Raw genomic sequence first — 24,745 nt, 5'->3', positions numbered from 1 at the left:
AGGGGGTAATCACTGCGCTTCCTTTTCTGTCTTAGGGCAGAGCAAAGCTGACAACTGTCTTGTTTTGGGGCTTCAAAGAATTGTGGTGATAACACTTATCGCAAAGTAAGAGCAAATTTTGGTGATGAGAGGCACTAATCCAGTGAACCAGTATATGAAACCAAAAGATACATATTCCTATTAATCTAAACTAACAATTACTGAGTCTTGGCCAGGCAAGGTGGCTTATGCCTATAATCCCAGCACTTTGGGAGGAGGAGGCAGATGGATCACTTGAGCCCAGGAGTTCCAGACCAGCCTGGGTGACATAACGAAACCTCATCTCTAATAAAAATGGAAAAACTTGCCAGGTGTAGTGATGTGTGCCTACAGTACCAGCTACTACTGGCCAGGCAGGAGGATCACCAGAGCCCGGGACACAGAGGTAGTGGTCAGCTAAGATCACACTAGGCCACTTCTCTCCAGCCTGGGCCACAGAACGAGACCCTGTCTTAAAAAAAAAAAAAAAAAAAAACAATAATTATGGAGTCTCTAGGTGCAACGCATCAGTTTAGTGCTCAGAGGGATATAAAAATGAAGGCACTGGCCAGGGCCCACTGGCTCACACTTATAATCCCAACACTGACGGAGGCTGAGGCAGGAGAATTACTTGAGGCCAAAAGTTTGAGACCAGCCTGGGCAACACAGTGAGAACCCCTCATCTATAAAAAATTATATAATATATATAATAAAAATATATAAAATAAAATTTTATCACACACACGTATACATTTCTCCCAGGTTGGAGACACTGATGTGAACAATTAGTATGGTCCCATTTATGAGACAATATTTGTGTTTTGCAATTTATAAAAGCACCATAGGACAGGGATTTTTCTTATTCACTACCAAACCACAGTACTAGAACAGAGCCTGCCACATGAGAGCTTCTTAATAAATATTTGCTGAATAAATGAATGATGCACCTTCCCATCCATTATCTCAGTCATGCTGCAGAATGTTTTATTAATTATTATCACTATTTAGTAAATAAAGAAACCAAGGCTCTGACTAAAGCTAAAGGCAGTACTGACAACATTTAAAAATAACTAAAAGGTATGGTGGCTCACGCCTGTAATCCCAGCACTTTGGGAGGCTGAGGTGGGCGGATCACAAAGTCAGGAGATAGAGACCATCCTGGCTAACATGATGAAACCCTGCCTCTACTAAAAATACAAAAAATTAGTCAGGCATGGTGGCGGGCACTTGTAGTCCCAACTACTCGGGAGGCTGAGACAGGAGAATCACTTGAACCTGGGAGGCGGAGGATGCAGTGAGCCGGGATCACGCCACTGCACTCCAGCCTGGGCGACAGAGTGACACTCTTGTCTCAAAAAAAAATAAATAACTAAAACAGTACGACTAAATGCTTAAGGGGATGGACGCCCAATTTTCCATGATGTGATTATTCTGCACTGTATCAAAGTATCTCATATACCCCATAAATATACTTAGTATGTACCCACAAAAATTTTTTAAAAAATTAAGTGCATTCAAAAATATCTTTTAATGTCTATATTAATATATCAATGAGTATTATTATTCTGCTATGGTTTTGCTAATTTAGACTATATGACTAATAATGATGAACACGGTTGTGCCTTTCAAAATAAATAAATAAATAAATAAATAAATAAATAAAATAGAAGTCATACTGACAGAAGCCAACCCTAAGTCCTCTGACTCAAAATGTGATGTGGGCATTTCAAATAAGTACAAGTGAAAATGTTTAAAAGATTTAAAAAGTCTTTTTAAAGATAATTGTGAGGTTCTAGCTTCTGAGTTTCTGGTAATAGCAGAGTTAGCTTGGTCAGACTAACCTTCCTGCAGGTAAGATTTATAAAATCTAGAAAAATTGGGACAGGTGCAGTGGCTCACGCCTGTAATCCCAGCACTTTGGGAGGCAGATCACGAGGAGGGCAGATCACGAGGTCAGAAGATCGAGATCATCCTGGCTAACATGGTGAAACCCCGTCTCTACTAAAAATACAAAAAAAATTAGCCAGGCGTGGTGGCGGGTGCCTGTAGTCCCAGCTACTCAGGAGGCTGAGGCAGGAGAATGGCGTGAACCCAGGAGCGGAGGCTGCAGCGAGCCGAGATCGCACCACTGCACTCCAGCCTGGGCAACAGAGTGAGACTCCATCTCAAAAAAAAAAAATCTAGAAAAATTACTCACACACACAAATTTTAAGTCATGGGAGAGAGACCAAAAAGGGAGTCTACCCTTCAAAGACAAACTACAATGAGTGAGATGTGAGTCTGTGGCCTTTCACCAGGGGTCACTGCCGGCTCTGCCTGCAGCCTGGATGGTAGGCAGCCCTAGCCTCATGGGCTTGGAGGTCAGAGGGCAACATGTGGCGCCAAATACCAGCCAAGAAACTGGAGCGGACGAGCTGAGCTGCAAGGCAGTAACGCCCAACATCCGTGTGTAAATCACTCACATCCTTAACTGCTGAATGACACATGAAATCATGGTGTTTTATGATGGAAATTTAGACTCAATTCATTTTCTTTCATTATTTATTTATTTTTAATTTTTTTATTTCTGTTGGCGGAAGAGCTGAGGCAGGGCTTCTGACATAATGTAAAAGAGTCTGGAACATGTCCTGGGTCCAGGGTCTACAACCCCTTGTGGCCTATGGAACACCAAGCTCTGTGCCAAAGGGTGGAAGGCTGCCCTGCTGCACTACAGTCTAAGCCCAGAGCATAAAACCCCTTGCAGCTTGGAGAGAACCTAGGGCTCAAGGCATAAAACCCCTTGTAGCCTCTGGAATATATCCAGACTCGCTGGCCCCTTGCTCCTTGCTCTCCCAAGATCACAAATTGATTGTATCTCGAATTAGAAGAACCTGTTCTCCCTTATCTCAAGTAGCAGAGAATATGCGAAACTGTCACAGCTACGCTTGATGCACCGCTACCTTTCTATCCTCACATCCTCACCTGTCTACGCCTACATCCACAAGTCCTCACTACCTGCTTCTTTGTTTGATTACCAATAAATAGTGTGGGCTCCCAGAGCTCGGGGCCTTCGCAGCCTCCAAACTGGCGCTGGACCCCTGGACCCACTCTATGTACTCTTAACTTGTCTTGTCTCATTCCTTTGACTCTGCCGGACTTCACAACCCCCACGACCTGGTGTTGTGTCTGATCACCCCAACATTTCATTATTTATTTTTTTTTTTGAGATAGAGTCGCCCAGGCTGGAGTGCAGTGGCTCGATCTCATCTCATTGCAAGCTCTGCCTCCTGGGTTCATGCCATTCTCCTGCCTCAGCTTCCCAAGTAGCTGGGAGTACAGGCGCCCGCCACCATGCCCAACTAATTTTTTGTATTTTTAGTAGAGACAGGGCTTCACCATGTTAGCCAGGATGGTCTCCATCTCCTGATCTCGTGATCCACCCGTCTTGGCCTCCCAAAGTGCTGGGATTACAGGCATGAGCCACCACACCCGGCCTTATTTATTTTTTAAGAGATGGCGTCCCCAGCCAGGTGCAGTGGCTTATGCCTGTAATCCCAGCACTTTGGGAGGCCAAGGCAGGCAAATCACCTGAGGTCAGGAGTTCGACACCAGTATGGCCAACATAGTGAAACCTGTCTCTACTAAAATACAAAAATTAGCTGGGTGTGGTGGCAGGCACCCGTAGTCCCAGCTACTCATGAGACTGAGGCAGAAGAATTGCTTGAACCTAGGAGGCAGAGGTTGCAGTGAGCCGAGATCTCATCTCTGCACTCCAGCCTGGGCGACAGAGTGGACTCTGTCTCAACAACAACAACAACAAGACGGGGTCTCACTCTGTCACCCAGGCTGAAGTACAGTGCTGCTGTCATAGCACACTACAGCTTCACACTCCCAGCTCAAACGATCTTCACTTCAGCCTCTCAAAGTGTTGGGATCACAGGTGTGAACCATTTCACCTGGCCAACTGGTTTCCAATGAACCACTTTCTTTCTACTCCTTTTCATCACAGTACCTATATGAATTTTCTGCCTCAATGCAGCTTTCCCAAGTTTACTGACGAATGATTTTTGAAGAATGACATAATTTTATGCCAAAATTAAGACAATGAAAGGCAGTGAGATTCAAAAATTCAAAGTATGCTGGGTGTAGTGGCTCACACCTGTAATCGCAAAACTTTGGGAAACCAAGGCAGGAGGCAGCCTAGACGATAGGGAGAGACCCTACCTCAAAAAAAAAAAAAAAAAAAAGAAAAAGAAACAAGAAAAGAAAAAAGTTGAAAGCATAAAGAGCCATGAGAGTTTTCTACCCATTAGTAGCTCACAAGCACAAGTTATAATGATGTTTTTATAAACAGATTGATGAAGATGAAAAAGAATTTGCAATAATTGATTGATAAGGGTGAGGCACTGCTGCTGGAAGTAGAAGTCATTTAACTTTGGGGGGCATCAATTTGACAACCTATCAAAGGCTTTCCAACCATGAACACCCTGATTTTAAGAAATTTATCTTGAAGCCGGGTGTGGTGGCTCTCGCCTGTAATCCCAGCTTTGGGAGGCCAAGGCAGGCAGATCATGAGGTCAGGAGATCGAGACCATCCTGGCTAACACAGTGAAACCCCATCTCTACTAAAAATACAAAAAAATTTGCCGGGCATGGTGGCGGGCATCTGTGGTCCCAGCTACTGGGGAGGCTGAGGCAGGAGAATGGCGTGAAGCCGGGAGGCGAAGCTTGCAGTAAGCCGAGGTTGCGCCACTGCACTCCAACCTGGGCGACAGAGCGAGACTCCATCTCAAAAACAAAAAGAAAAAAGGAAATTTATCTCGAGATAAATGCATAAATATAGGGATGTACTTAAAGATATTCACTGCAGCCCTATTAAGTGAAAAAGTAAAAAATGTCTCAATGTTCAACAAGTAATTTATTAATGATATTCATATAATGGATTGAGATGGAACAATATTCAAAAAATATTACACTTTTAGCAAAAAATTACAAAAGAATATCCATTACACAGACCTTGTAACAGACGTTGCAATATTATATACTATGTAATGTATAACACTATGTTAACTTATCTCTGTCCAAATATATTTTGGACTCCTTGATCAAACTGTGGAATTTTGGTTAGTGTTTACCTCTAATATAGACAGCATAAGGAATTGTAATCTTAGGAAATCAAAAAGCAATTTGGATGTCCAAAGAAAGACAATAAACTGACCAAAGTTTGTTTACTTCTTTGGCATTCAGGAATACGCTTAATATTTTTAGACTATAAGTAAAACCCTCATGCTTACCTTAAAAGTCAAGATAATGCTAATAAACAGAAGAATAATAAGGACCAAACAGGTAGGATTCACTGACATGACATCATCTCTGTAGGGAAAATTAGGAGGCTGCAAAAGAAAAGGGCCTCATTAGCAAATCTCATTAATCATTCCAGACAGTATTCCTTGGGCACCAATTCAGACATGCTTATCAGAAAGCAACTGATTAAAGCAGACAGCTATTATTTAGAACCAATGCAAAATTTCTAGCCTGACTCTGCCCTCCTACCATATAAAAGAAGTCAGTGATCTGTATCCAGGGACATTTTGTATATATCCAGAGATCTCTGAAATTTGTATTCTCTGCAAGTTCTGAACCATTCCTTTTTTTTTTTTTTTTTTTTTGAGATGGCATTTCTCTCTGTCACCCAGCTCAGCTACTTGGGAGGCTGGGGTGAGCAAATCACTGGTGGTGGAGGTTGCAGTGGGCGAGATCATGCCACTGCACTCCAGCCACCTGGGCGACAGAGCCAGACCATGTCTCAAAAGTTCTGAACCATTCTAAAGGGCGTATGCAGGGCAAGGGACAGAAAGCTACTAAAATGATGTCTTCTTTGCAAAGAGCATTTCTGTTGATGGTACTTCTCCCAAGACAGCATATTCTCTTTTACTAGCAAGTACTTCCAGGCTGGAGGAAAATAATCAAGCACTACCATCCACAATGCTTAACAACCAGGTCAAAGGGAACCTTTTCAGGAGGATCAAAGTCTGCTACTATGGTTAGAGGGAGTTGCCGGACTTTCCCCACAAAACACTCACACAGCATTGATCAACGCCTACATCACTGGCCTAGGCAAGTGAATGGGAAGGCAGCCTACTGTGCTATCTCATCTTTTATCTCTCCTTCACTATTCAACACCATGTGTTTTGATTTCTCACGAGCAATATTCCAAAACAAAGTTGTTTCCAATGTTGAGGACGAACATGGAGAAGGCTCATGACTCATGGGCTTGGCTCCTGCTCACCAGGGTGAACACCACCTAATGGTTTTCAGTCTCCTTTCACTTGGGACAAAATATCTAAGAAAATCATCATTCTTTGTGATCAGATCATGCAACTTTATTCTTTTATTAATAAAATAACTTGGCCAAGCACAGTGGCTCACGCCTGTAATTTCAGCACTTTGGGAGGCTGAGGCAGGCAGATTGCTTGAGGACAGGTGTTTGAGACCAGCCTGGACAACATAGTCAAACCCCAACTCTACTAAAAATACAAATTTAGCCGGGCATGGTGGTGCATGTCTATAGTCCAAACTACTGGGGAGGCTAAGGTGGGAGGATCACTTGAGCCCAGAAGATCGAGGTTGCAGGCTGGGCATGGTGGCTCATGCCTATAATCTCAGCACTTTGGGAGGCCAAGGTGGGCGGATCACCTGAGGTCAGGAGTTCGAGACCAGCCTGGTCAACATGGCAAAACCCACCTCTACTAAAAAAAGAAATACAAAAATTAGCCAGACATGGTAGTGGGCGCCTGTATTCCCAGCACTCTGGGAGGCCAATGAGGGTGGATCCCCTGAGGCTAAATGTTTGAGACCAGCCTGGAAAAGATGGTGAAACCCCATCTCTACTAAACATACAAAAAATTTGCCCGGCATGGTAGCGGGTGCCTGTAATCCCAGCTACTCGAGAGACTGAGGCAGGAGAATGGCTTGAACCCAGGGAGGTGGAGGTTGCAGTGAGCCGAGATCACAACACTGCACTCCAGCCTGGGTGACAGAGTGAGACTCTGTCTCAAAAAAAAAAGTAAAGTTGGCCTGGTACAGTGAGTCACATCTATAATGCCAGCACTTTGGGGGGCCAAGGTTGGAGGATCACTTGAGTCTAGGAGTTTGAGACAAGCCTGGGAAACATGGTGAAACCCCATCTCCACAAAAGATACAACAGGAAAAATTAGGTGGGCATGGTGGTGCATGCCTGTAGTGCCAGCTACTCAAGAGGTTGAGATGGGAGGATCACGGGAGCCCAGGAGGTCAACGCTGCAGCAAGCCATAATCACGCCACTGCACTCCAGCCTGGGTGACAGAGACCCTGTCTCAAAAATAAATAAAGTTATTCCAACCTCTTAGCCATTATAAGCTTCTTAATACCCTACCACCAATATTCACTCATATGGTCAACAAAGGACATTTAACCATAAACTAGTCCCAAAATGATGCTTGAGAAAGGGATTCTACGGTCAAACAAATTTGGGAGCTGGTATACAGCAGCGTTCCACTTTCTTTCCACTTTCTTCTTTTTTTTTTAGATGAGGCCTCACTCTATTGCCCAGGCTGGAGCGCAGTGGCATGATCTTGGCTCACGGCAGCCTCCACCTCCCAGGTTCAAGCAATTTTCCTGCCTCAGCCTCCCGAGTAGCTTGGGTCACAGGCATGTGCCACCTCTCCCAGCTAATTATTTTGTTTGTTTTTGAGCAGAGTTCCACTTTCAATACACTAGCAGAGGCAAAAAGCTATCCTTTGTTGATAACTGAGAAATCTACATTTTACCAAATAAGACTATTAGTAACTGGACTATAATTTAGGTAGGCACATCAAACACCACCATCACTGCCACCAATCATAACCCCAGCCCTCAAAACTTTCTAATCAGGCCAGGAACAGTGGCTCACACCCGTAATCCCAGCACTTTGGGAGGCCAAGATGGGTGGATCACCTGAGGTCAGGAGTTTGAGACCAGCCTGACCAACATGGTGAAACCCCATCTCTACTAAAAATACAAAATTAGCCAGGTATGTTGGTACATGCCTATAATCCCAGCTAGCTGAGAGGCTGAGACCCTGGAGGCAGAGGTTGCAGTGAGCTGAGATCGCATCACTGCACTCCAGCCTGGGTGACGAGAGCAAGACTCTACCTCAGAAAAAAAAAAAAAAAGAAATTTCTTATCGGTAACTCAGCTGCAAGCTAAAAATCTTGAAATTAATGTCTGTGTATCTCTACACATCCCTTACTTAACCAGCTTCCCTAATGAAAAGAATTAATGAAAAGGAGCAGTAAGAGGTCCACATACCAGTTGCCGTATGTATTCCTGAATGGAGTTTGGATAAATAAGCACAGTGATTGCAACCAACATGTTCAGGGCAAAGTCAAAGATCTGGTAACAGAAGAATGGGATGATCCAGGCTGCACGTTGCTAAACAGAACAGAAAATAGAAAGTTAATGTGTTCAATATTATAAAACAATATTTTGTTAAATTCAAAGAAGTATGTTATTAATCTGAAAGGAAATGGAAAAATTGGAATTCATTAATCCAGGTCATGGTGGAAACCAGTATGCCAAATATAAGCAGTCAACAAATAAGCTTCAGTGAACATTTCCAGGACTGGCTGTGTGTGGTGGCTCACACCTGTAATCCCAGCATTTTGGGAGGCTGAGGTGGGTGGATCACTTAAGGTCAGGAGTTCGAGACTAGCCTGCCCAACATGGTGAAATCACGTCTCTACTAAAAAATGCAAAAATCAGCAAGGTGTGGTGGCGCACACCTGTAGTCCCAGCTACTCTGGAGGCTGAAGTGGGAGAATCACTTGAACTTGGGAGGTGGAAATTGCAGTGAGCTAAGATCACGCCACTCTACTCCAGCCTGTGTGACAGAGTGAGACCCTGTCTTCCCCCAAAAAAAAAAAAAAATTTCCAGTATAATATTGGTTTTCCTAGTACTACATAATACAAACGAGAGATTTAAACAGAGATTCTTAACAGAGAACTGGAAAGTCACTTCTCACTTACTATAGACAGCAGCACAGATTACACATGTAAGAGACCAAGGAAAAGGCCAGCATCTTACTGCAAGCTGCTTACCTTGTACGCTCCGTAAGTAGCCATAGCACATATCAGGATCATGAGAAGAGAAATCGCAATGGCAATGCACATATCTGCCGAAAGATTAAAAAGAAATTTTTTAAAAAAGACAATCAGTAGTGGATCCACTGAATACTCTCAGTCTCTTCTCAGAGGCGTTTTGTAAATAAACTAGTATAAAGTTAGTAAATACTTTATACTAAGATTATTTCAAAATAGAAAAAGGGATATTGGTTTACAGATTTTTTTAATGTTTGTTCTTCTGGTCCACTGGATTATATAAATAATGAATTAGGTATTACTTTATAGATATATAGGTGTCTAACTTCTATTTTATAAACTCATGTGTGCCTCAAAGCTCTAATGAAAGTCTTCATAGCTTCCCATCTTATTTAAAATAAAACCTCCAGCCGGGTGCGGTGGCTCACGCCTGTAATCCCAATACTTTGGGAGGCTGAGGAGGGCGGATCATGAGGTCCAGGAGATCAAGACCATCCTGGCTAACACGGTGAAACCCCGTCTCTATTAAAAATACAAAAAATTAGCCGGGCGTGGTGGTGGGCACCTGCAGACCCAGCTACTTGGGAGGCTGAGGCAGGAGAATGGCGTGAACCTGGGAGGCGGAGCTTGCAGTGAGCTGAGATTGCGCCACTGCACTCCAGCCTGGGCGACAGAGCGAGACTCCGTCTCAAAAAAAATAAATAAATAAAAATAAAACCGTCATTTCTTATCAAGGCCTTGATGTTCCTCTTTATTCCGGAGCAGTCTACCTCTCTAATCTCGCTTCACCTTGTCCCACTCTCTTGCTTGCTATAAGACAGCCATACCATCTGGTTATTCTATTTTATTTTATTCTTTTCTTTTTTATTTTTATTTTTTTGAGACAGAGTCTCACTGTCGCCCGGGCTGGAATGCAGTGGGACAACATTGGCTCAATGCAAATTCCACATCCCAGGCTCAAACGAGTCTCCCACTTCAGCCCCCTAAGTAGCTGAGACTACAGGTGTGCTCCACCATGCCAATTTTTGTATTTTTAGTAGACGGGGGTTTCACCAAGTTGGCCAGGCTGGTCTCGAACTCCTAACTTCAAGTGATCTGCCAGCCTTGGCCTCCCAAAGTTCTGGGATTACAGGCATGAGCCACCGTGCCCAGCCTTCAACTTCTTTTTCTCTTTAGTCAATCTCTGGTAAATAAGGGGTCTTGTTTGGTCTTGTCTTGGGAGCAAGCTGGAGTTGCAGTGGTGCGATCATGGCTCATTGCAGCTTCAATTGCCTGGGCATTGCCACTATGGGATTACAGGCATAAGTCACCGCACCCGGACAAAAATATCTTTTTTTTTTTTTTGAGACGGAGTCTCGCTCTATCGCCCAGGCTGGAGTGCAGTGGCACAATCTCGGCTCACTGCAAGCTCCGCCTCCCGGGTTCACGCCATTCTCCTGCCTCAGCCTCTCCGAGTAGCTGGGACTACAGGCGCCCGCCACCACGCCCGGCTAATTTTTTTTGTATTTTTAGTAGAGACGGGGTTTCACCGTGGTCTCGATCTTCTGAACTCATGATCTGCCCGCCTTGGCCTCCCAAAGTGCTGGGATTACAAGCGTGAGCCACCGCGCCCGGCCCTAAAAATATCTTAAACCAACTTGGCAGGTACACAACTGCTTGTAGCACCATTATTTGCTACAGGTAATAAATATTTTATAAATATTCTTTTATACCTACTCAATATTTCATAAGAAATAATTTTATAAAAATGAACCCCAAACTATTGGTTTTTTTAAACTGCTTTTCCTAGATCTGGCAGAACAAGTTATTGCCAACGAGAAAAATAATATTGGTTTTCATTGTACATGCAACTTCTCTAAAAGCTTTGCATTTTTTCGACATAGAGATCTAGAGGGGAAAACATAATCCTCATACTAAATCTCTACTAAACTGCAAATCACATCCTGATTTCAAAAACATTAAAATGTAAACAACAACAATAAAATGCACTGGAGAAGCAGCCGGTGAGCACGTTAAGAGCACAAAAGGAGGAATACTGGACACCAAAGCTGATCTAACTCCTTTTTAGCCAGTGGCAAACAGGACCTCAACAGCTCCAAGGGATTCTGTAGGCTTAATGCATCTGGAGTGTCAACTTGACTGGATTGAAGGATGCAAAGTATTGTTCCTGGGTGTGCCCATGAGGGCGTTGCCAAAGGAGATTAACATTTCAGTCAGCAGACTGGGAGACGAAGACCCACCTTCAATCTGGGTGGGTACCATCTAATCAGCTGCCAGCTCGGCTAGAATAAAGCAGGCAGGAGAAGATGAAGAGCAGGCCTGCTGAGTCTTCTGGCTTCCATCTTTCTCCCGTGCTGGATGCTTCTTGCCCTCGAACATCAGACACCAGATTCTTCCGTTTTTGGACTCCTGGACTTACACCAGTGGTTTTCCAGGGGCTCTCCGGCCTTTGGCCACAAACTGAAGGCTGCACTGTCAGCTTCCCTACTTTTGAGGTTTTGGGACTTGGACTGATCCACCACTGGCTTCCTTGCTCCTCAACTTGCATGTGGCCTATCATGGGACTTTACTTTGTGATCATATAAGTCAATCCTCCTTAATAAACTTCCTTAAATATATCCCATTAGTTCTGTCCCTCTAAGGAACCCTGACTAATATAACATCCTAAGATTTCAGTAAGACATTAGCAGAGCTTTTTATAGTATTCTTGTAGGCAAAGTAGGGAAATGTACACTGTTTGGTTAGGTGGAACATCAAGGTAAGTAGTGGAGTGGCTCTACCAGCTGGCTTCTGGTGCTGTTCCAAATCCATTCTTCAACACCCTGTTCTCTGCCCCAGGCAGTGACGTGTTTGGGCTATCAACATACAGCTCTTTTGCCCTCTGCCCTCCGGTGAGGGAATGAGATCACAAGGAGGGAAGTAGAGTGAGGGTGCCTCCCACTCTGAGGTTGTCTTGGGTTGGTGGTAGTCCTAGTCCAAATGTCACTGGTCCTCACAAAGAGGTTAAATCTAGGTGACTCATTCCCAGCTCCAGTAACCATGGCCTTCCATCCATTCTTCAACTCTAGAGAAGAATAGTAAAATGGCTAGCCTAGATGATCCAAGTGACTTCACCAACTCTAGTGGTCTTCTCATACATACAAAGGTGTGTACTTTTGCAAAAAGTCTCCTTGAAAATAAACATCTAGGACGGGCGCAGTGGCTCATGCCTGTAATCCCAACACTCTGGGAGGCCGAGGCAGGTGGATCACTTGAGGTCAAGAGTTCAAGAACAGACTGTCCAACATGGTGAAACCCTGTCTCTACTAAAAACACAAAAGGTGGTACATGCCTGTAATCCCAGCTACTCGGGAGGCCAAGGCAGAAGCATCACTTGAACCTGGGAGGTGGAGGTTGCAGTGAGCCAAGATAGCACCACTGTACTCCAGCCCAGGTGACAGAGTAAGACTCCAACTCAAAAAAAAAAAAAAAAAAAAAAATCCAAATAATTCATTGACTTATCCTTTAAAAAAAAAAAGTCAAGATGTAGAGTATGCTATTTTTTTCCAAAGGACGGGAAGGCAGATTGATGAAAATAAAGAGCCAGGCCAGGCGCGGTGGCTCACTCCTGCAATCTCAGGACTTTTGGAGGCCAAGGTGGATGGATCGCTTGAGCCCAGGAGTTCAAGACCAACTTGGGCAACATGGCAAAACCCCGTCTCTACTAAAAATACAAAAATTAGCCAGGCATGGTGGTACACACCTATGGTCCCAGCTACTCAGGAGACTGAGGTGGGAGAACTGCTTGAGCCCATGAGGCAGAGGTTGCAGTCAGCCAAGATTGTGCCACTGTACTCCAGCCTGGGCGACAGAGCAAGACCCTGTCTCAAAAAATAAAACACAAAAGTAAAGAAAATAAAGGGCCAGGATGGTTCCCCTGGCTCAGCTTCCCCTGCTGCTGTAGTTCTATTTCCTCAAGGCTGTCAGGATCTTTATGCACAAGCCGGCAAGCTGTGCAGACTGCCAAGTTAGTCTGTGGTATGTGAAGAGGGCAGGTAGGCAGCCAAGGGCCCTTTCCAAATGCCAGAGCGAGATGAACCTTAGTTTGTGATGCTGAGAGCCATCAAGAAAGCTGGCCCTCCTCAGGTTCATCATTCTTTTCTGTTGCTGTTTCCTATGTCTCAGTTTTCATTATCAAAACTTTCAAAACATGCACATACATATATAAGCATACACACAGTACAGTTAATTCTCACCACCCATTTTGCTTATATCATTTCATCTCTGCTTCATTTTTGCCCATTCTGCCATTGGAAATCTGGATTGTTTCCAACTTTTGGCTATCATAAGTAAAGCTACTATGACCATTTTTATACATGGCTGATGACGGATTTATGAAGCACCTGTTTCCCTAGGGTATATATCTAGGACTGAGTTGTGTAACACTCACTCCTGGAGTGTACATATATCAAGGAGTGGAATGCAGGGCCATAGGGCAGATGTACATTTAGCTTTAGTTTTCCAAAGTGGTTGGCGTGATTTACATTCCCAGCCGTGATTTGAGAGTTCCAGCTGTTTGGCATCGATACCAATAGGTATGGTTAACTGCGTTAATGTTGGTCATTTTGAAGGGGCACGGTAATTTACTACTGTAGTTGTAATTTGCAATTCCATATAATTTGTAATGTGGAGAAGATTCTCTTATGGATATCTTCTTTTGTGAGGTGTCTGTCTTTCTCTTATTAATTTCACCCAGAACCATTTATTGAAAAGACCATCCTTTCTCCAATAAATGTAGTGGTGTCTTTAGCCTAAATCAGGTGACTGTATATATAAATAGCCATCATTTCCTGACAACTTATCTGGCCATTTATTTCTTCAGGCTAAGTTTGTCTGCCCAGTGAAGAAAGTAAGTTGGACCAGAAAGATAAATCTACCACAAAATTAATTAGAAATTAATATGGATGAACTCCTGTTTCATATTATGCATAGTATGAACACTTGCTGTTATAATTCTTTGCCAAACAAAATCTCACAAATAAAATTCCATGAAGTCTACTTCTGCTCAAGGCTATGAGTGTGTAACACAATATGCCACACATACATGCTTTTCCAACATTACTCTTTGAGCTTCTAAGTCAGTGGATTGAACTACTTTTGCTTTAACTTTTTATTCTGATGTCATTTTAGACATATAGGAAAGTTACAAACACAGCAGAATTCACGTATACCCTTCACCCTGCTTCCCCTATTAACAATTTACCTAGCTCTAGCATAACTACCAAAACCAGGAAATTAACATTGGTACAACACTGTTAATTAAACTGTACAACTAATTTGAATTTTACCTGTTCCCCCTCAATGTCCTTTTTCTTTTCCAGAATCTAATCCAGGATCCCACAGTGCATTTAACTGTGTCTCCTCCAATCTATGACAGTTCCACATTCTTTCCCAGTATAGTCAATTTTTATAACACTGAAAAAATTGAGGGTGGGTAGGTTGGCTCATGACTGTAATCCTAGCACTTTGGGAGGTCGAGAATGACGAATTGCTTGAGCTCAGGAGTTTGAGACCAGCCTGGGCAACATGACAAAACCCCATCTCTACAAAAAATTAGCCAGGCGCGGTGGCTCATGCCTCTAGTTACAGCTACTTGGGAGGCTAAGGTGGGAGAATCGCTTGAGCCCAAGAGGTAGGGATTGCAGTAAGCCCAGATTGTGTGCAACACTGCACTCAAGCCTGGTGACATAGTGGGACCCAGTCTCAAAAACAAATTTTTAAACTCATTTTCTCAGAATCATGGCAAAGGGTGAAAGGGACTTCTTACATGGCGGTGACAAGAGAGAATGAGGAAAAAGCAAAAGTGGCCTGCTGCCCAGGCTGAAGTGCACTGGCGCGATCTCAGCTCACTGCAACCTCCGCCACTTGGGGTTCAAGCAATTCTCCTGCCTCAGCCTCCCAAGTAGCTGGGATTACAGGCACCCACCACCACAGTGGGCTAATTTTTCTATTTTTAGTAGAGACGGGGTTTGTCACCTTGGCCAGGCTGGTCTTGAACTCCTGGCCTCAGCTGATCTGCTGGCCTCGGCCTCGATCTCGTGAGACTTACTCACTATCATAAGAATAGCAAGGGAAAGAGCAGTTCCCGCAATTCAATTACCTCCCCCTGGGTCCCTCCCACAATACAGGGGAATTCTGGGAGGTACAATTCGAGATTTGGGTGGGGACACAGCCAAACCGTATCAATTCCAAACAAATGTGCTCAGCTAGTTACTGAAATTAAAGTCTAGTTTTCTCCCGCAAGCCTGTTCCCACCACCTGACTCCGAACTTTCTCAGCTCAGTTAAGACGCAGGTCATCTCCTAAAACTGGAAAGCAGAAGTCATCTTTGATTCCTCCATCTCCTTCGCTGCCCAAAACAGCAAGTTGCCAAATCCTTCCCTGTTCTCTATCCCCAGTGCAGCCTAGGTGGTATCCCCAATACCACTCTCCCAGACTCTGGGCTCACACACCCAGTCCCCTACTCAGCAGCAAAAGGGATCTTAAATGCACACATCAGTTCATGCATTTAGTTAAAACCACTGAACAGCTTTTTCTTACTTGGAGAAACAGAGCCCTCATCATGTCTTTCGAATGCTTCCGATCTCTAAAACCGCACGTTGAGCCACTCTCCCCCCTCTTACTTTGCTCCAACAGTTTTTAAGAAAAACTCACTTGAAGTTCTCCAAAGCCAATGAGAAATAAATCTGTACTATCTTCTGCTTGAGATTATGCACAGCACTACTCCTCTCCTTTGGCATGGACTCAGCATAATGATTATAAAATGATGAGGCTGCAGTGATCTTGAAGCTGGGAGCCTAGCTTCCTCCCTGCTTACCCCACATCCACATCCTTGTACATATTTCCATTCACTGGGGAAAGGCCCTAAATTCCCCCAAATAATCTGCAACATCATTTCTAGAATGGAAAAGGATCACTCCTAGAATAAAAATAAATACTGAAACATAATAGAAGACACAAGGAGATAAGCACAAGCCTTTTCACCTTCCTTCCTGGCATTTATACCTCTTCCTCTCAAAAAAGGCCACAAGGCCCAGGGTAGAAAGTCTATGATAATACAATAGTTTTTTAAATGGGTAAGTTAACATAAGATGAAAATATATCTTATTTAGACTCTCGCACCTAGAAGACAGAACGTTAGACGCACACAAATATTTGATTTGCAATGACAAGTTATGTATCAGCTCAAATGAGCTCATGAGTCTATATTTGTAATTTAATAGGAAGTGCTGGCAGTCAGATTCCCTGCCCTTGAAAATATCCAAATATCTACTACTTACTGGCATCATCCATGAACTCAAAGTCACCTCCCAGTTCAGAACTTGAGAAGTGATACTGATCCGGATCAACCAGGGCACTCAATAAAATCAACAGTACCACAGCATTGATGATCTGCAACAAGAAAAAAAAACAAAAAAAGAATTTAAGTAACCCCAGGATGCAATCCTTATAATAGAAAATTACACTGACCACATGGAGTCAGGCTGGCCACAGGCAACTTTCTCAGTGGCTTGACTCTCAACACTAAGCCCCACCCATCGAGGGAGCAGAAAAACATTCCCAAGGCAGAAATGCTGCCAGCCCATTCAGTTGCAGCCAAGTGCACAAGGCTTGGAGTGAAGACAACAGCAGGATTTTATCTCATTCCCCCTGGCCCAGGCACCACAGAGCAGTGAACAACACACACAAACACAGGCAGCAGCCCTGGCACCAGTGGTTGAAAAAGCACAAAAACTTTCCAGTGAGTCAGCTACACTCTAGAGCTAAAGGTAAGCAACCCAAGTTGTATCAGTTAATCAAACATTTTACAGGTTCAAACCAGTGGAGCTTTGAGAGCTTTGAAGCCATTTAGGAAGCAGTTTCAGAGAATGAATGCAAAGCTACATAGTGGATCCAGGATCATACTAATAACCCTTTCCAGGCCAGGCCAGGCCAGTAGTCCTGTCTTCTGAATACTGCCCTTGGCTACTTTAAACTCAGCTCCTCTAAATGAAAATCATCTTCTTTAACATCTCCCACTTCGGCTCCTCCTTATTTGTTCTCTAACTTAAAAAATGGCCTCGCTATTAATAATTAATGAAAAACATTCAGGCACTATGCTAAGTGCTTTATGTGGAATCTCTCTTAAGCCCTCCAATAACCTAACGAAGTGGGTACTAAATTATTCCCATGTTATACATAGCAAACTGAGGCTCAGAGGTTAAAAAACACTGCCCAGGAACAAACAACTACCAAGCTGTAGAGATGGGATTTGAATCCAGGAATTTAGGTTCCAAAACCTAACCTCTACAAGTCTCCTGTCCATACATGAAACTTGATCATCTGAGTTTACCATCTTTATCCTGCACACCCAACCAACTGCAAAATCCTGATCATTCTACCTCTTCATTTCTATTTCCTTTATTCTTCCTGTCACTGCTGGACAATACACACACATATTAACTTTGACGGGGCTGGGGTAGTAAGGATCGCAGAGTTTAAGTGAGGCACCAGCTAAGACTGGGTTGTTGTCTGTTGAGAGACAAGGTGTCTATATTGCCCAGGCTGGCCTCAAACTCCTGGGCTCAAGCAATCCTCCCACCTCTGCCTCCCAAGTAGCTGGGCCTACAGGTGCACATCATTGGGCCAGGCCAAGACTGGCTTGTTACTTCTTTACTATTCTAAGTTCAGAAACTTATGGCAGAGTTCTATGTTTTACTCTTCTCAAATGGAGTGAAGATACACAGAGAAAGCCTCTTACTAACAACACTAACTAATGGCATATCCTACCACAAAAATCATTATTTGGGTTGAACACAGTGGCTCATGTCTGTAATCCCAGCACTTTGGGAGGCTGAGGTGGGAAGATCAGTTGAGCCCAGGAGCTCAAGACAAGCCTGGGCAACACAGTGAGACCCCATCTCAACAAACAAAAAAATGAGCCAGGCATAGTGGCGCACGCCTGTAGTCCCAGCTACTCAGGAGGCTGAGGTGGGAGGATCGCCTGAGCCCAGGAGTTTGAGGCTACAGTGAGCTGATGCGCCACTGCACTCCAACCTGGGCAACATAGTAAGACCTTCCCTCAAAACCAAATAAACAAAAATCCACATATTTGGAAATACCTGTTTAAAAGAAGTGTAAATGTTTTACAGAACAGCCATTCAAGAGTTTATTTTTGGCCGGGCACGGTGGCTCACACCTGTAATCCCACCACTTTGGGAGGCCGAGGTGGGTGGATCACTTGAGATTAGGAGTTTGAGACCAGCCTGGCCAACATGGTGAAACCCTATTTCTTAAAATACAAATTAGTTGGGCGTGGTGGTGGATGCCTGTAATCCCAGCTACTCAGGAGGCTGAGGCAGGAGAATCACTTCAACCAGGGAGGCAGAGGTTCCAGTGAGCTGAGATCGTGCCACTGCCCTCCAGCCTGGGTGAAAGAGTGAGACCCTGTCTCAGGGGAAAAAAAAAGTTTATTTTTAAATAACAATCCCAATTGGTTGTTTCAGGATTATTGTAGGATTCGAAGTAACTTCTTTTTTCTTTCTTTTTTTTTTTTTTTTTGAGATGGAGTCTCACTCTGTCACCCAGGCTGGAGTGTAGTGGCATGATCTCGGCTCACTGCAACCTCCACCTGCCAGGTTCAAGCAATTCTCCTGCCTCAGCCTCCTGAGTAGCTGGAATTACAGGTGCCTGCCACCACACCCGGCTAATTTTTGTATTTTTAGTAGAGATGGGGTTTCACTGTCTTGGTCAGGCTGGTCTTGAACTCCTGACCTCATGATCCACCCGCCTCGGCCTCCCAAAGTGCTAGGATTATAGGCATGAGCCACTGTGCCTGGCTGGGATAACTTTTTTTCTTCCTGTATTTTCCAAATTGTCAAATAAAAGCTGATTGCTTTTTTGAAAAAAATTATAATAATGAGAACAGCCACTTCCCAGAGTATACATACACATATAACTAATTTAAACAGATATTACAAGCATGTGTTTAACCAAACACCTGAATTGTACAAAAGAATATATAGTGAAAAGTTACCTTCTCCGTCAAAGGCATCTGAACCAAAGAGACTCCATTATGAACAGGGGCTTGGTAAAATGTGGCTAAGACCCACTGGGCTGCACTCCCAGGAGGTTAGGCCTTCTAAGTCACAGGATGAGATGGGAGGTCGGCACAAGGTACAGGTCACAAAGACCTTGCCGATAAAACAGGTGATGGTAAAGAAGCCGGCCAAAACCCACCAAAACCAAGATGGTGACAAAAGTGAGCTCTGGCTGTCCTCACTACTCATTACGCACTAGTTATAATACATTAGCATGAATGCTAAAAGACACTCCCACCAGCACCACGACAGTTTACAAATGCCATGGCAACGTCAGGTAGTTACCCTATATGGCCTGAAAAGGGGAGGAACTCTCATTTCTGGGAATTGCCCACCCCTTTCCTGGAAAACTCATGAATAACCCGCCCCTTGTTTAGCATATAATGAATAAGTAATTATGGTATTATCAGTCGAGCAGCCCAAGCTACTGCTCTGCCTATGGAGTAACCATTCTTTTGTTTCTTTACTTAATAAACTTACATTCACTTTACTCTATGGACTCAATCTGAATTATTTCTTGCACGAGGTCCAAGAACCCTCTTCTTGGGGTCTGGATCCCCTTTCCAGTAACATCTCCACAGTAATTACTGTAACAGTATCTTGTTTCTCTCCAAAGATCCAAGAAATTTCACAGCACATTTTAAACAGTGTGATTAACAAAACTATTTGAAGAAAACTTTCTGTTACAACTCCAAGGCTTAAAGGAGCCACAGGCCAGTCCCACAACTGGCATTAAGGTGTATGGCAAAGATGTTATTTGATAAACTGTCAAATTTTCTTAGCATTTCAATCCCTCTATACTTTTTTTTTTTTTTTTTTTGAGATGGAGTCTCGCACTGTCACCCAGGCTGGAGTGCAGTGGCGCAAGCTCGGCTCACTGCAACCTCCACCACCTGGGTTCAAGTGAGTCTCTCGCCTCAGTAGGAGCCTGTAAGCTGCAATTACAGGCACCTGCCACCACACCTGGCTAAATTTTTTTGTATTTTTATTAGAGACAGGGTTTCACCATGTTGGCCAGGCTGGTCTCAAGTGATCCGCCCGCCTCAGACTCCCAAGGTGCTGGGATTACAGGCGTGAGCCACTGCACCCAACTCTTCTATACTCATATTTTTGAGAAAAGGTATGTGGAAAATTGTGGACTGAAATAAGATCAAATGAAATAAGAGGAATGTGCTTTGAAAAATTATGAAGAGCTGGGCGCGGTGGCCTGTAATCCTAGCACTTTAGGAGGCCGAGGCAGATGGATCACCTGAGGTCAGGAGTTCGAGACCAGTTTGGCCAACGTGGTGAAACCCCATCTCTGCTAAAAATAGAAAAATTAGCTGGACATGTTAGCGTGTGCCTGTAATCCCAGCTACTGCAGAGGCCAAGGCAGGAGAATCGCCTGAACCCAGCAGGGGGTGGAGATGGCAGTGAGCTGAGATGGCACCACTGCACTCCAGCCTGGGCAACAAGAGCGAAACTCCATCTCAAAAAAAAAAAAAAAAAAGTATGAAGAACCACACAAAGGCAATGTACTCCATTATTGTTATCATAATAGGGTAGGGTTTTAAAGTTGAAATGAAAAAACATAAATTTGGGATTCATGGGCAAAAAGCTTTAAAGGAGGGAGCAGAGGTAAGGAGTTGGTCAGAGAAGATGGAAAGGTGAGGAAGTCGTACAGTGTGAGTCTGGGGTCCTGTAGGGCTACTTAAGGAGTTTTGCTTTGTTTTGTTTTAATTAGAGATGAGGTGTGTCACTATGTTGCCCAAGCTGGTCTTGAACTCTCAGACTCAAGTGATCCTCCTGCCTCGGCCTCCCGAAGTCCTGGGATTACGTGCGCGAGCCACCACCTGACTTTGTATTTTATTCTAAATGTAACAAGAAGTCAACGGGGCCGGGCACAGTGGCTCATGCCTGTAATCCTAGCATTTTGGGAGGCCAAGGCGGGCAGATCACCAGAAGTCAAGAGTTTAAGACGAGCCTGACCAACATGAAGAAACCCCGTCTCCACTAAAAATACAAAATTAGCCGGGCATGGTGGCGCATGCCTGTAACCCCAGCTACTCTGGAAGCTGAGGCAGGAGAATCGCTTGAACCTGGAAGGTGGAAGTTACAGCGAGCCGAGATTGCGCCACTGTACTCTAGCCTGGGCAACAAGAGCGAAAACTCCATCTCAAAAAAAAAAAAAAAAAAAAAGAGGTCAAGGGGTAATATTACAGAACGGAATGTCATCTGGCCAGAGTTCAAATGAGTGAATATACATAAAATACCTAGACCGGTGACTGGCATACAATAGTCACTCAAATGAGTTATCTCACCTCTTCACACCTTAACAAGAACCATACTAAAAGCTCTTGGTTACTAGTTTTCTAGATCTTCTAAAGCCAGTGTTAATGCACCTGCTTTACGCATGTGCTTTCCTGCACTCTCAGTCCCTAGGGACCTGTCAACTCTTAATCCACTTGTTATTATTCCCCCGTGGAGTCTACTGATCATATATAGCTACTAATTGCCTACAACACATACTTGCTAAGTGCTTAGGAAGAACTCCCCAGGACTCAGAACATGAAGTTAAATGTATCATGTACCCAAAAAACAAAAAGCATAAAGCAGTGAATGTGACAAGAGCTCAGAGAAAGAATCATGGAAGTTAAGGAGAGTTACAGTCAGGAGTTGCAGGGACCTGCAACAGAGATGGGAGCATTTGAACAGGAACTCGAAAGATGAAGATTTGGAGCCTGAGAGGTGTGGAAAAGAACAATTCCAAGTATGAGCAATGCCACCGAGACAAGGACATGTCCTCAAGACAGCAAGTTCAATGTGGCTGGAACGCCAGGGTCAGGAGGTATAAAAGGAAATGTTGGAGGATGGAACCAAAAATGTCGGATTGGGCCAGGTGGTGAAGAGGCCTCGAAACTAGGATAGGAATTCTAATAGTTAATGAAAATGCCATAGAGGTTTTGAGGAAGGATATGACATGATCAGAGCTATGTTGTTAGAAAGAACAAACTGGCAGAAGTGGGAAGGCTAAATTAGAGGCAGGAATTCAATCTGGTGTTAAATAAAAATTATAGGCGGCCATTGTTGCAGATCGAGCTCCTGCACAATAGGGCCCCAACATACTAGACTACAAACCAAAATGCAGTCACCGTGCTCAGGTTCAGATAACCTGAAGTCACCTGATGCTAACCATCAGTTATTTTTGTATTGTTCTGTCTTCCTGCCCCTGCCTTACAAGAAAAGTCCCTTTGAAACAACTCATCTGCTTTTAGTTCTTTGTTTCTGGTTTCTTCAGCCCATTTCTCTCTAAAAAGCCAAGCTCCTCTGCTTAGCTCACAGGATACTCTATTTTATGAGATGAAGTGTTGCCCAATTCTAGAAAGCCAATTAAGATCTTTAAACTAAATTGTTGTAATTTTGTCCTTTGACCCTGGAAACACCTACAATAGTCTGGGCAAGAAGTAATCGGGCATTTCATCTCTAATTCTCATGACAACCCTGTGAGATGGTCATCTTCCACGTTAGGTGGTGAGGTTTGGTGACTTTATCTTAGGGCCTATGTGTGGGACAGCCAAGGTTGGAACCCCAAGACCTTTCCACATGGAGGCAGAATTACTAGAGATACAGTAACTGACTAGATGCAAAGAACACGGGAAAAGAAGCAAAGAAGACCTAAGACTTCAAGCCTCGTGACAGGATGTATCTTGTCATTATCGGAAATGGAAAAGGTCAGTGGAAGCACTATGACGACGTCGATTTTAGATACACTGTGCTGAAAGTACTGCAGGATGTCCAAATAATCCTATTTTTAGCTTATCCATCTGGCCTCTAACCCTCCTCTTTGTACTCGCCCTGTGGTATTCATGTGTGCCCTGTTTTTCTGTTTGCTACTGGAGTTCTGACAGCCTGATGCTGTCAGATACTTACATGCCTTTCTGCCCTCTCCTGCTCCATCTCTGTAACACATCACATGGTGTCTGACAACAGAGTCCTGGCTGCTGGCTCAGTGTGTCCTTCTTACTCCAGAGTGGGTCCTGGGTCCTACACCTGCCAGTGTCATAAATGCTGTAGTAACTATTATCACCCACTCTGTACCTCTAGCCCTGTGGTCTTTCTCTCGGGGGACCAAGTCCCCTTCCAGGTGCCCTGGTTTTTCACGAGGCTGTCCAGATAGAGGGGACACAGATAAAACAAAGATATGACAGGTAAGCTCATTACACATCACAAATGACTCACCACTGTGGCTTTTAATCAGTGTGGAATTTTCCTAACATAAGAAGGTCTGTGAACCACCACGTATCTATTGTATGATTATTATATAAAACCTCAATTGTTGGATGGGAATCTGGCACACCATGAATGATGTGAATAGAAAATGGGGAGCCATGAGGACCTATGCCTGTGCAAAGGGGTTGGGGGTAGGATTAGCCATGGTAGCTACTAAACCCAGACAGATCGAAAAGGTCAAACGTGAGTCAAAGCCCCAACAACACTGGGTAAGAACTTTCTGAAAGAGAGAAAATGGCAATCACTCAATCATCCATTCTAACCAAGAATAAAACCACCACAAATGAGAACCAAGACGATGCTCAGGCTTGCCAGGAGCAGAATACATAATGCCCACAGTTGATCTAAATGCAAAAGAGGGGACACACTTATGCTCTAATTCAGTTAATGCTCACTTATATTTGGGCTTTGTCTTTTTTTTATGTCATGAGCAAACTGTTCCTGTTCTATTTACAAACTGATCCTGTGATGTCACATATTTTTCCTTGTTCTTAACAATGATTACTTCCACATGTAAATATATCCAACTTCTGTCCAATATCTTAAGAGGTGTTAAGCCCCTGAATATGTTCCAGGAATTCAAAGTGCTTTTCACCCGTAAGTCATCTATCAGATCCCAAATAAGAGACTTGCAGCTTGAATCTAAACAACTGAAAATGTAATTGTCAGCTCTCCTTTTTAAAAGCCTCAATAAAAAAAATCCTTACGAACATTCAAACCCACTGATACAGTAATTAAACAATGATCAGAAATTTACACAGGTTGTATCCAAAAATGATTACTGCAGACTTATCTTTAATAGTGAAAACTTGAAACAAAAGTAGAATGACTGACTATTAAAGCCAAGTAACAGAATCCTATACAAGCATTAAAATCTTATTTTTTAAAATGTTAATGACAAGAAAATGTTCACAGAATCACACTAAATGAAAAGCACAGTATTAAAAAGTTGTAATTCCAGCTGGGCGCAGTGGCTCACCCCTGTAATCCCAGCACTTTGGGAGGACGAGGCAGGCGGATCACCTGAGGTCGGGAGTTTGAGACCAGCCTAACCAACATGGAGAAACCTCATCTCTACTAAAATAGAAAATCAGCCGTACGTGGTGGCACATGCCTGTAATCCCAGCTACTCAGAAGGCTGAGGCAGGAGAATCGCTTCAACCTGGGAGGCAGAAGTTTCAGTGAGCTGAGGTCGCACCGTTGCACTCCAGCCTGGACAATAAAAACGAAACTTCGTCTCAAA

At 43.7% G+C, this 24,745-nt stretch overlaps 1 protein-coding gene across 1 annotated transcript in view; it reads right to left on the bottom strand.

Annotated features, from left to right (window-relative positions):
• LAPTM4B (lysosomal protein transmembrane 4 beta) overlaps positions 1 to 24,745 on the bottom strand; it is an 83,784-nt gene that overhangs the window by 31,120 nt on the left and 27,919 nt on the right. The window contains 4 exon segments of the mRNA XM_032760105.2: positions 5,292 to 5,390; positions 8,327 to 8,449; positions 9,116 to 9,189; positions 16,435 to 16,546. Coding sequence (XP_032615996.1) covers positions 5,292 to 5,390; positions 8,327 to 8,449; positions 9,116 to 9,189; positions 16,435 to 16,546 — 408 coding nt within the window.

The sequence above is a fragment of the Hylobates moloch genome, unplaced genomic scaffold (genome assembly GCF_009828535.3).
Source record: "Hylobates moloch isolate HMO894 unplaced genomic scaffold, HMol_V3 SCAFFOLD_9, whole genome shotgun sequence".
Lineage (NCBI taxonomy): Eukaryota > Metazoa > Chordata > Mammalia > Primates > Hylobatidae > Hylobates > Hylobates moloch.
This window is presented reverse-complemented; position numbering and strand designations above follow the sequence as displayed.